The sequence below is a fragment of the Helobdella robusta genome, assembly GCF_000326865.2.
Source record: "Helobdella robusta unplaced genomic scaffold HELROscaffold_2, whole genome shotgun sequence".
NCBI classification, from domain to species: Eukaryota; Metazoa; Annelida; class Clitellata; order Rhynchobdellida; family Glossiphoniidae; genus Helobdella; species Helobdella robusta.
Window position 1 is genome coordinate 1,500,745 of NW_008704083.1, and position 12,816 is coordinate 1,513,560.

At 32.8% G+C, this 12,816-nt stretch overlaps 3 protein-coding genes across 3 annotated transcripts; 1 reads left to right on the forward strand and 2 right to left on the reverse strand.

Annotated features, from left to right (window-relative positions):
* Nucleotides 1–2,186: 2,186 nt before the first annotated feature.
* HELRODRAFT_188234 (hypothetical protein) lies at nt 2,187–5,056 on the reverse strand (the record flags this gene model as incomplete). The annotated part of the gene is made up of 4 exons (XM_009017063.1): nt 2,187–2,379; nt 2,500–2,573; nt 2,962–3,159; nt 3,407–5,056. 3 exons carry the CDS (start codon nt 5,054–5,056, stop codon nt 2,544–2,546), a joined length of 1,878 nt encoding a protein of 625 aa, XP_009015311.1. The 3' UTR covers nt 2,187–2,379; nt 2,500–2,543.
* A 1,299-nt stretch (nt 5,057–6,355) lies between these two features.
* Nucleotides 6,356–9,791, forward strand: HELRODRAFT_184904 (hypothetical protein). The gene is made up of 6 exons (XM_009017064.1): nt 6,356–6,890; nt 7,229–7,410; nt 7,872–7,948; nt 8,223–8,316; nt 8,534–8,661; nt 8,809–9,791. Exons 1-6 carry the CDS (start codon nt 6,570–6,572, stop codon nt 8,973–8,975), a joined length of 969 nt encoding a protein of 322 aa, XP_009015312.1. The 5' UTR covers nt 6,356–6,569; the 3' UTR covers nt 8,976–9,791.
* A 411-nt stretch (nt 9,792–10,202) lies between these two features.
* HELRODRAFT_184905 (hypothetical protein) lies at nt 10,203–12,298 on the reverse strand. The gene is made up of 2 exons (XM_009017065.1): nt 12,223–12,298; nt 10,203–12,183 (listed from the first exon to the last, which is right to left on the reverse strand). The coding sequence occupies exon 2, from the start codon at nt 12,178–12,180 to the stop codon at nt 11,371–11,373; it is 810 nt and encodes a 269-aa protein (XP_009015313.1). The 5' UTR covers nt 12,181–12,183; nt 12,223–12,298; the 3' UTR covers nt 10,203–11,370.
* Between the last annotated feature and the right edge of the window lie 518 nt (nt 12,299–12,816).

Genomic DNA, 12,816 nt, shown 5'->3' on the forward strand with positions numbered 1-12,816 from the left:
GTATAATTTGTTTGATCGTTTTGTTGTTTGTTTGTTCGTTCGTTTGCTCATTATTTGTTTGTTTGTTCGTTCGTTCGTTCGTTTGTTGTTTGATTATTTATCTTAATTCAATTACAAAGACTCACTCCAACCAACCAACCAATAAAATTTCAGACCGCAATCAAAAGTGCCCCGCCTGTTCAATGCCCCAGGATTCGTCAACCCCAGATTTCAGGGCAGCTCTCAATGGCAGCAGAACACTGAAAGACCAGCAAGCAGAGGAGGTGCAGGCTTCAGGAGGGGATCAAGTTACAGTGGAGGTTCAGGGGCCCAATTTAGTAACTCTGGAAGTTTATTTTCAAGCTATGGAAGAGCTCAAAGAAGTTATTTGAGAGGCGGTAGTGGTGTCCATGATGTAAGTGGCTTTGGTGGTAGAAATTTCAGCGAAAGAGGCTACACCAACAACAGGGGCGGTAGTTCTAGGGCCGATTCGCAAAGAAATGTAGGTGGTGAGGTCAGTTTCGGGCACAATGCTCCCACCAGCAACAACTTTGACGACGATGGCTACAACAATGTCGTGCATGAATTGAATAATATGAACAGCCAATCGTTCGGCGTGAACCGCCCACCATCGATGGGCCAACAGCTCATTCATCCTAGAACGGTTGGAGGGGGCCATCCGGGCAATAATAATAGTTATAACTATAATCCAAGTAATCAGACCACTCCTCAGTCTCGTAATTTTATGAGTCCTCAAGACAAATTGGGCCCCAGAGTTCACGTGATAAAACCATCGACTCCGTTTTCTTCCTCCTCCATCTCATCCGGACCCAAAAATCTTCTAGCGCCAAATTATTTCACGCAAGGTGGCGCGAATAGAAACGTCGGTGATGGCGGTGGCGAAAGATGTGGCGGGAGTTTTGACGACAGACAACAGCAGCAGCCACAGAGCAACGAAGCTCGCTACAGCGATGACGCTGGTAGCAGTAATAACCTGTACGAAGGTTGCCAAAAGAACTGGCGTAACAGTAGTAACAATAATAATGATAACAGAGAAAAAAGTTATGATAATAATAATTGGAATGACAATGATGATAAGTATAACGACAATAATTATAACAATTACAACGACAATAATTATAACAATGATAATACTTCGGGGGGCTTTAGTGGGTTCAGGAGACCCCAGGCAGGTCGCGCCAACAACAGAGGGATGGTATTTATGAGAAGTGGTAGAGCCATGAGATAGTGATAAGGTGGTATTATTATGAAGGGGTATTATTTATAATTTATTATTTATATTATTATTTATTTATTGTAATTTTTGAAGTCTGGCTTTGCTAGCTAGGCTACATTTGCCTGTAATCGGTTTAGAAATTGGTGTGCCGTGAATTGCATCCGTTCTCTCTCTGACAGTTTCTGTTCTCTTAGTTCTACCAAGTCCAACGTCACTTTGTTTTACTAGAAATTCCAAAATGTATCTTCAGTCTCTTATCGACGTTTGATAAATTTGTAGGATTTATGGAATATAGGATTTTTTTGATGAATTTGTTTTCGATTTAAAAAGAAACAATCCTTACAAATATAACCATGCATGCACATAATTAATCATTTAACAAACACGATATAATTAATTAGAATTCTGAAATATGTACATCAGAAAAAGTAAGCATACATACAGGATTGAACAAATGCCATAAGTTTATTAACTACAAATGATTGAAGTATACAAATGATCGAAGTATATATGCGTGTGTGTGTGTATGTTTGTGTGTGTGTGTGTGGTGTGTATGTCTAATTACATCGATCAAACTCAAAATCAAAATATACAGTAATAATGGGACACTAAAAAGAATTTTTAAAAATTATACATATATATATATATGCAGTAATTTATTAAATCTAGCGAATTTCTAGCGTTGGATAGTTTCAGGTAGATTTCATAAATTACTGCAATAATTATGGTCTTTTACCAGCATATATATATATATATATTTTTATATGTCTGTGTGTGTATGTACATATATAGTAAATGTGGGTGTCTTTCTGCTTGTGTGTGTCTGTCTGTTTGTCTCAAACAAAGGCCTAACAAATAAGAAATAATACAATCAAATATTACGTTTTCTTTATTTCTTCTCTGATAATCGAATTTATCTTCTATGTTTAAGCGATATTTTAGTTAATTTTGTAAACATAGTTTTTGAGAGAAAATTTAATCACGTAGTTTATTCGTTAATTAATTAATTGAATAATTAATTAATTAAATTAAGTTTTCGTGCTGGTCAGTATGTCCAGTATCATTTCCTGATCAGTTTCTGTTATCTTGAGGGCCTGGTGTATCTTCTCGGCGGGAAAACCCATACTTTGGAAATTCCGAAATACCTCCAGGTAGCTTTTTATCTTAATTTAAATATGCGTGCGTATGTGTGTGTTTTTATGTATGTGTGTATTGATGCGTGTGTGTTGTTAATAAGTGAGTGTATGTATGTGTGTATATGCGTATTGATACAACATACAGACCTGTTTTCTGGTGTATTCTGGTTTCAGAAGTAACACATCTTGGATTAATGTTTCGCCATATGATGATGACGGCACTTGAGACGAAGTTAGATCACTTAGCATACAAAGATGATTGACGATCTGTGTTTGTATGTGTTTGTTTGTATCTATGTACGTTTGTTTGTGTGTGTGTGTGTATCTATGTATGTATATATGTACCCATGTGTGTATGTGTGTGTTTAGTTAAGAATTCACGTAAATTAAGATGAAATAATAATAATATCTTTTAGCTAAAAAATCACTTAAACAACTATTTACTCATATAATTAATGGAGAAATCTTCAAATTGTCTGCACTTAACTCAGATTAAATTAACTTGAAAAACTCAAATGCACTGGACTGAATACAGCATAAGACTGATCAAACAACGAAAAACTAAAAAAAAAGAACGCATTAAATAAACATTCAAAATACAAACGACACCTTTGGCTCATTGAGTCCAAAATGAGCAACCGCCCTGCTGACATTAACCTCTGAGAACCCCATCAAAATAATCCTATCAACTAATTCTTCTTTGTATGATTTTGGTTTACTCTTAATCATTTTGATGCTGCTGACATGTGACGGAGAGGCTATGTGGCTGTGTGGATTCTTGAAAGCTGCTGTTGTTTCTGAAGTTTTCTGTAATTTTGTTAAATAGTACAATGGGTGTTAGTGTATATTTCAATGTTTTATATCAAGGGTTTGCCTATCAACGTCTGAGTAATTGCATGTGTGTGTTTGTTTGTGTATGTGTGTGTGTGTTTGTGTGTGTGTGTGTGTGTTTTTATGTGTAACGCAGATAATAACAATTGAAATTATAGGGTGCGTTTCATAAATTAGAAAAAATAGCTTAACCAAAAAAACACCAAAAGAAAGTTAAGCTGACCATAATTGGAGGCGTAAATCTACCATAAAAATGTTGAGTGGACGAGTTTTGTTTGTCAAAACCGAAACGCGCATCACTGATCTGGCCACTTCTGACACCTATGTTGCTGGGGACAATTTTAGGAAAGTTAACGAACCTACAATCAGCGCCATCATCATTTGCGGCGATAAAGTTATCATAGTTACGCCTACAGCTATCATCATCATCATTATTTAACTTTGTCAGATCTGATGTACTCTTAGCCTGTCTTAACATATTCAGAGATGATTGTGACGCCATTGATGACGTGATTGGTTGTTGATTGATAAGGAGATTATTATTCTTACTGAGGACGTATTTGTTATAAAAATATTTATCCAATATTGATGAACCAAAATCATCAATGCCATTAATGTTCTTGACGTCGCTGTAGTATAGGGCGTTTTTGTTGTTGATGTCGTTGCTAATGGCATTAATACTCCGTGCATTGTTGATGATGCTAACGCTAGCTAAATTTTGATTAGTAAATGTGTTGCTGTTGAAATGTGTATAGAGTTTATCAGACTGGTTAGTGAATGGATTGTGGCCGTTGTTGTAGTGCTTAAAGTCATTAACGCTGGTATTGTAAGTTGGATTCTGTTGTTGATATTGATTGTTGTAGAACGAGTTATCTGGGTTGTTGGCGATGATGATGTTGTTGTCAATGATGTTTGTCGGATTTTGTTGGATGTATGTACACGGGAGGTTGTTGTTGTTGTTAGTGTAAAATGACGACGACGATGATGAGGTCTGGCCGATTGTATGGTGATTGTTGTTGTTGACAGTTAGCGGCGAGAAAGATTTTTGAGTGAATTTGGGAATTTCGTAAAAATTTGGTTGCTGTTGTTGGTGTTGATGTAGAAGTCGTTGCTGTTGTTGTTGTAATAGTTGCTGCTGCTGTTGCTGCTGTTGTTGATGTAGAAGTAGTTGCTGTTGGTTTTGTAGCAGATCGTTAGTAGTATACAAGGGTGATGGTTTGTAAACTGATGTGGCTAGAGGGGCTGTTGTTATTGTTGCAGAAGGTGTTGTCAATGCAGTTGTTTTACTTGCAAGTGCGTTCGTACCGTGAAATACTTTATCTAGCTCTTCTATATCATTTATCACTTTCAAAGATAAATTCTCAAAAGGATCTTGCTCAGATTCAAAGTCTTTTAAATCTATTTTTAACTGTCCATTTTGCTTGGAAAACCCCGGGTTCTGACTATTTTTTGAATACTGCTGAACATAAGATGTACTATTTACAGGGGCCGGAATGAGGATTTCGTTTAAATGTGAATTTAAATTTGTAGGCAAGGGAGGAACATTTGCTAATGATGCTGTGACTGCTGTTGTTTTTGAAGATGTTGTTGCAGATGTCTGATGGATATAATAATTTGATGAATTAAATGGCTTAGCTACAATAGCTGGAATCTGTGCATTTATATCATTGGATGTTTGGGGAAATTGTAAATTTGTGATCTTAGGATTTAGCAAATTTTGATTGCTATGTGATGGTTGTTGCAGTTGTCGTTGCTGCAGTTGTTGCTGCTGCAGTTGCAACTGTTGCAGTCTAAGATTTTGTTGCGCCAACAACTCCTCCTGTTTTTTTAGCAAGAAGTCTTTCTTGGCTTTACGCTTACCAACGAAAATCATTTCATCTGTATCATCGTACTGTTGCAAATCATTATCATTTGAAATAAAAAATATTTAACAAGTAAAAGATTAAAATCATTAACTATTATTATAGTTGATAACTATTATTATGAATATAGTTAGGATTGTAATTAGTATGGTTATTGTAAAAATATAATTGTCCTTGCACAAATAAACTTATAAATTATAGTATAATTATTATATAAAATTATCACTATTACACTGATTTATCTTTACATTATTAGTAATTATGAATAATAATAATAATAATATATAAGTAATATTAATAAAATAAATTGTGATATAAGCTTATTAAAATGGCTCCATGTAACTTACATCTAATGATAATACATCAGAGACATAATATTTAGAGTGCAGTTCCTGGGGCTTAGGCAGCTGAATAAAAAATACACACAGATGTGTTGTTAAAAGTTATTATACCCCATAATTATTTGCACACATATAATGATAAACACAAATATAAATATATAGCAGGTCATTACATTTGGATTCCACCACTCCAATGACTAAAGACCTAGGCTTTAGATTCTAGAGTCATGTAAATTTAATGGATTGAATGATTATTTGATTGATTGATAAAAGCCATTGTTGTGTAAAAGTAAATGTAACTGTGTAACACTGTAATAGTTATTTAAATTTATTGCTAATGTTTGAAAATAAATTAAAAAAATACATTGAAACGAAAATTAGTGAAAAAATTAAAACAAAAACATAGAATCTATTTTTTTTTATGTCATAAATGGTTGATAAAAATTGACAAATTTTTAAAAAATTATAAAAATCCAGAGTCATAACCAGGCGAATATTCATAAAGTGTTCATGAAGAGCGAATGGAACCCCGTCCAAACAACCTGAAATAAACAAAAATCACGTATTAAACGTTTCAAATGCATTGAATTAAAATGATTAAAACACTCACTAATATGTGTTTTAGACATTTTGTTTATAATATGAAAATTAGAGAAAATGTAATCAGATGGAAACTAAAAGTGGACCTAATAACAAAAAGAGATGTACCTAAAATTTCCAAACTCATAAAAATTAAATTCGATATTCGTAGATAGAGATTTTAAACTTGCATATTTTGTTTTTCTGTATTACATTTGTAATAATTTTAAGTTAATTAATTTTTTAAATAAATATATTTATTTTATAAATAAATATTTACAATTTTAGTTTTTAATGTATAACACTTTACCGACTCTATCCTACCATTCTCCCTATGAATAGTAATTTTGAACATCCCTGCTCGCCATATGATTCTGGTTTTTTCCAACATTTATAAATTGCTTTAAACTTGCTTCTAATTTATAAATTTTTCCGTGAAATGAGTTTGGTTTTTCATATTTGAGAAGAACTGAATAAACTTTGAGTAAGCAGTTTCAAACAACGTTTAATTCGAAGAGTTCGGTAATTTAATTTGTTAAAAATAAATTTTAATTAAATATTAAATAAAAATAAATTAATTAATAATTTCCAACTGCCTCGAAAAATGTACGGCCGAAATCCGTTTGAGAATGATGACGATAACTCATTTGAAGCGCACGCAAACAGACAAGCGAACGCCATGAAAAGCAGCGGTGGCAGCAGTTTAACCACGGCAAATGGCACTAAAAAAGTCAACTCAGGCAACCCATTTTACGATGATGGGAAAGATGATTTCTATTCTCCGCCATCTTCATCGTCTGCTAATTCCGAGTACAGCAACCTCCAGCAGAAAGTTCAGTCTTCCATGAATCGCCAACTTGAAACTACAAATCGTTGTTTGGCCAGCTTATATGATTCAGAATCTGTGGGGATAGCCACTGCTGAGGTGAGTTTAGTTTGTAAAATTAGTTTGATGTTATAAGCTTAAATCTTGTTTTGTCAGTTAAATTAGAGATGTTATAAAAATGCTGAGGTTTGTTCTTGTAAGTTAAGTTAGTTGAATGTTGTATCAAATGTTTGGTTTAGTCAGTTAAGTTGGTTTGATATTAAAATAACGTTTTTACACTGCGGCATTTAGATTAAAAAGATGTTGCAACTGCAGCTTAGTTTAGTTTAGTTTAGATTAGGTTTAGCTATCTACTGACCTGCATGCTTTTTTGATAAAATTCATTATTTCAGTCATTTTTAGTTTCATAACGAAATCCAAATTTTGATTCTATGAAGGAATTAGTCAGGCAAGGTGAGAAGCTAGACAATGCTGAAAGAAACATAGACAAAATAATTTCAGACACGAAAACGTCACAAAGACATCTCAACAGTATCAAAAGTGTCTTTGGGGGATTCAAGAATTGGTGGAATGGCGAGAAGAAGGACTCACAACCTGTCACTCAACCAACACGTGATAGGTATGAAAATTGACTTTTTCTCTCTCTCACTAAGATAGTTTCTAAAATATCTCTTCTCTCTCTTTCTCTCTTTTTTTTACCTCTCTGTCATTCTATGTAAATATTTTCTGAATCACAAAAGGAAGAATAAATGTGTCAGTGGATATCATATGACAAGCACAAAGATTCAGTTCATTAGTTTATTGACTTGCATTGTTTATTTATCTTATTGAACCCATGTATTTATGTAGTTAAGTTATTTTTTGTAGACCTGAGTGAATGAATGATTGACTGATGAAATGAAAGAATAAATATGTGAGTGAATGAATAAGTGAATGAATGAGGGAGAAGACAATGGATGAATGAATGAGTGAATGAATGAATGAACGAACATTTAATATAATTATAACTACAATTAAGATGATAATATGTAAAAAAAATTAATTTTACATTTAATCATTATATTTTTGGTTGCCAATCAGGACAAATACAACTCTAGGCAAGGCATTGAACAATCAAACATCAACTAAGGACACACACCCAGCTCTTACTAGCAAAGGTTTAACTTGTTTATTTAGAAATTTTTTGAGAATTTTATATATTTATATTTGAATCTATCTTGTTATTACTCAATCTATCAACTTTCCTTCTTTCATTCATTCATTCATTTAATCACTACTACTACAACTACTGCTGCTGCTACTACTACTACAACTACTGCTGCTACTACATTCATTCATTGTTATTATTCCTATAATTGTTATCATAATAATAATAATAATTATTTCTATTATTATCGTTATTTATCTGTTATTAACTTTTGTTATTTTCAGGTTACGACACCAAAGGATTTTTTGATGATGATGTTGTTGAGTTTGATCACTTTGACCCAGATAGTTTTGGCAACAAGCCCAATAATAATACAAGGTTCATTTGTGTGTATGTATGTGTAGGTGTGTATGTGTTTGCGTGTGTGTGTATTTTACTCGTTGTCTACTTAGTGGTTTTAGTCATGCTCATTAACTTAAGTGAGATAATTTGCCAGGAAAAATAGTTTTATAAATAATGATGAATAATATTAACGATGATGATGACGATGATGGTGATGATGAAATAACAACAACAACAATAATAACTTACTCAGATCAGCTTCCATGGGGCAAATTAAGCAACAACAGCAACAACAAAAACAGCAGCAACAACAACAATCATCATCATCATCGAGATCGAAGGAATGGCAGGAGTACGAAAGAGGATTGGAAAAGAACTTGGGTTGTTCATTATTTATACTTTTGTTTGTTTCCGTATTGTCTTGTTGATTTATTTCATTCAAGTATATCATTCTAGCCATCCATCTATATGTCTGTCTGTCTATATCTATCTATCTCTCTGTTTATCTATCTATTTTTTCATTTTTAGACCTGATGTCCAGTGGCCTATCGAACTTGAAAGTGCTAGCCCAGGGCCTGGGGGAGGAGATAGAGGTACAGAATGAACAACTCGATCGAATTTCGGGAAAAGCCGACAGGGCAGACACCAAAATCAGGAACCAGAATCTGCAGATGAAGCGTATTCTTGGCAAATAAAAACCTCTGTGTGTTTGTGTGTGTGTGCGTGTTTGTGTGTGTGTGTAATAAGTAGTTTGTTTTTGCATGATTTAGAGTTTAATGTTCATTATTATTAACTGCATTATTATGACATACATAGCATTATTTATTTTAAGTCGAATAAATATAGTTATGATAGCGTTTTTTGATGATAAGGATATATTTTGATTGATTGAATGGTTGGTTGGTTGATTGTTTGGTTGGTCGATTGGTTGGTATATCAGTTTATCAATTGAATTCCCAAAGATATTGTTAAATTCGTTTATTAATGATTTCGTTTTTTTTGTCCATCAAACAGCTGTCTTATTAAATGATTGATTGAATGATTGATTGACTAATTAATTAATTGACTGATTAATCAATTGAGTGGTTGATTGAATGGTTGATTGATTTGTCTCTGAATATTATAATATATCGTGTTAGCGTTACAATATTTTCAACTGATTGTTTCCTTCCAGCTTATATATTTATATATACATGAAGGTTATTTGCATATTGCTATATATGACATATAAAATAGCTGGTATGTATGCATTGGTTTGAACATGACGTAATGTGTGATATTGTACTGTATTGCATGGTGGTAGCAATATGGGTATTATTAATATACCGAGCGTATGTTCATTCATATTGTCATTATTTATATTAAGATTTATATTATTATAACATATTATCATTAGTATGATTCTTTACAAACGGTTATGTTATGTATATATGCGTGCCTGTGTGTGTTTAACCAATTATTTTGTGATAAATCAGAGTTATTTAGCTTAATCAACAAACACGTTAAAGAGAGTTCAATTGATGCTTGTTAGCGTATGAAGTGCTGCAAACTTTTTCATGGCAGATGATGGCTATGATTAAAAGATGAACTAAGGCGAGTTTGTGAAAAAATTGTGGTTGAGATGTGTTGAGTGTTACGTATGTGCATGTATATAACGTATGTGTTTGTGTACATACGCATACGTGTATATGTGCCTGCGTGTACGTAAATACCTATGAAAAAAAACACTCTATACTTACGGACATCTGTCAGTCAATGATCGTCGATAATATTTTTTGTAAAAATCGCTGACACTCATGTAAGGAGATTTCTAAAGGGAAGAATACACCTTCATTTATTATTATTCAAGTTACCTGGTTGATGATCACAGTCAAACAAATGATATATATATCATAGAATATATATAGATATATGTATCTATCATTTTCCTCCACAGTTTATTACGGTTTTAGGTAGAATTATGTAATGTTATGTATACAGAATACACACACACACAATCTATTCAACCAATTGCTATGGATTCATGATAATCAATTATAAATGTATATATGCATATTATATATATATATATATATATATATATATATTGAGTTAAGACTGTTATCAATAATATATATATGTGTGTGTGTGCGTGTCCGTATTTTTACAATATTTTTCACACAAAACCACATACACACACGCATCTAATCTATTCAATCTATCACTATTTTTATTCCATTGATTTAGCAAATTTTTTGCCAAAAAAATTTGTTAATGAACTAAAATCCGTTAATTATTATTATTTTAATTGATAACATTAATAATTATTATTATATTATTAATGATTTAATGATAATAAAGAAAATATAAGCCAAAACCGAAAAAAAAAAGAAAATTATCAAATTGTATTAAGTTTCAATTTGAACAACAGAGAACAGGTAATGGAACAAATTGAACAAATAAATTTTTCTTTATATTGAAGAATTCAAAAATAGAAAAAATTAACAATAATAGAGTTATTTTTTCGAGTTTTCACTTTTTTTTTACAAAGCTATAAATTTGTGCAATTAAATCAAATAGTTAATTAAAGCCATCAATTAATTGATTAATAATCATTAAAATTATTTATTAATTGATCAATTAAATGATTGATTTGATTGATTGAAGTGTTGTTGTATTAACAAGAAACAGTGAGAATATATAACATCAAATTGTTGTATTGGTTGTGTAGTATTATCAATCAATGTTTGAAACGTCAGTGAGTGAGTGAGTGAGTGAATGAATTCAAACAAAAGTAAATTATTATGTAAATAATTTACAAACTTTTAAAAACACACTCACAGGTACACAGACAGACAGGCATACACACACACAGACAAACAAATGTTGAGACATCTGTCATTCAAATGAATCTTATTTTAATAAAGTCCCCATCAAATCATCGCATAACCCACTAAATAAAAAAAAAGGAAATAAATTATGGTTATAAAATTAATTTATAAAGAATTTTTTGTCATCATTTCACTTCGTTATGTGTGGATTGAGTTAACAAGAAGAATTTCTAGTCACCGACACTAAACGAACAACATCCTGATTTAGCGAGAACTGGCTTCAAAGGAAAAATTTGGCAATGATCATGCCAACTATCAAAGCAACAATGAGCTGCCATATTGGTGGCATTTGTGAAGCAAAGTTAACTTTGGTGTCAAGACGCTGGTTGGGTCCTAACACTTGTGACTGTCCTCCTGGGTTGTTTGAAATGTTCCTCAGTCTCATGCCCTCAGTTCTCAGCTTCACATTTTCTACTTTCAGTTTTTCCAACTCGATTTGCAGCTGCTGACGATTGACATTTTGGTGGCCAACTTCCTCAGGTGCCCTGTCCTGCTGCCAGCCCAAGTTATTAATAGACTCTGCCCTCACTTCATTTGCCTTCGGAACTTGCCTGGTGTCTTCAACTGTACTTGAAATAACTGATGGGGGAGCAGTCTGGCTGGCAGCCTGACTGACTTGCAGCAGAGGCTCATCAATAGTACTTTCAAACATTGGAATGAAAACGCATTTCAACTTGTTGTCAATTATCTGTCCAGCTGGCGCTTCCTTCCAAATTATGTCGTTGGATTCCGTGGTGCCAGGGGGAGCAAACATGGACTGAATCATGAATTTGTGGGTGTTCTTCTCTGCTGGGTCGTATTCGAAAGGCTGGAGCATCACCAAAACCGTTACCTGATGATTCGGTTCGATGAAACCACAATTGGGTCGAACGCAGTACCGTTTAGGAGCTGTGGTTTTGACTTTGAAGAGGACAGGTTTGCTATTTGGATTCTTGAGCAAAAGTTCGCTCGACACCACAGACGTGAAGGGCCCAGTGAATTTCAGTTCGTTCGAAGGTTCCACAATTAGGATTTGCTCGGCTTTTGCCATTTTCTGAAAATTATTAAACTCTTAACTGTAAAGAATGGCTTTAAATTTACAATAAAGGCAATTTATTGGGAAACCGAACAAATAAAATACTTTTTTTTGGGCGAAAAACGGCGACTTGACGTGAAACTTTTTCTAATTACTATTAATACATTATATGGTGCGACTAAAGGTAACAAGTATGTGCTAAAATACTTAATTTTCAAAACGTTTTGCAAAATTTATTGCTGTATGTTCAGTATATTTTGGAAAAACAGAATAGTGATTGTCAATATTTTTTTCTTACTGAAAACTTGAGCTAATTTCTTATTTCTAACATTAATACTTCAATTCGTATTGTATATTTCATCTTAATTTAGTTTAATAAGTGACAGAAAAGAAGATACCAATGAAGTTGCTTTACATCTGGACGCTTCTAACCACGGAAATCTCAAAATATGTAAACTAAACAAGACTATATATACATCTCTTTTTCTAAATCTATCATTATTAATTCTTAATTCCAATTAAATATTTGTATTGTTATTCTATTTTTGCCTATGCTTGTCTATGTAGTTGATCAATATTACTAATTTCAGTCAATTCAAGAAATCAATCAGTCAATGCTTGAGAGAGTATATACGACAAGGAATTAATTAT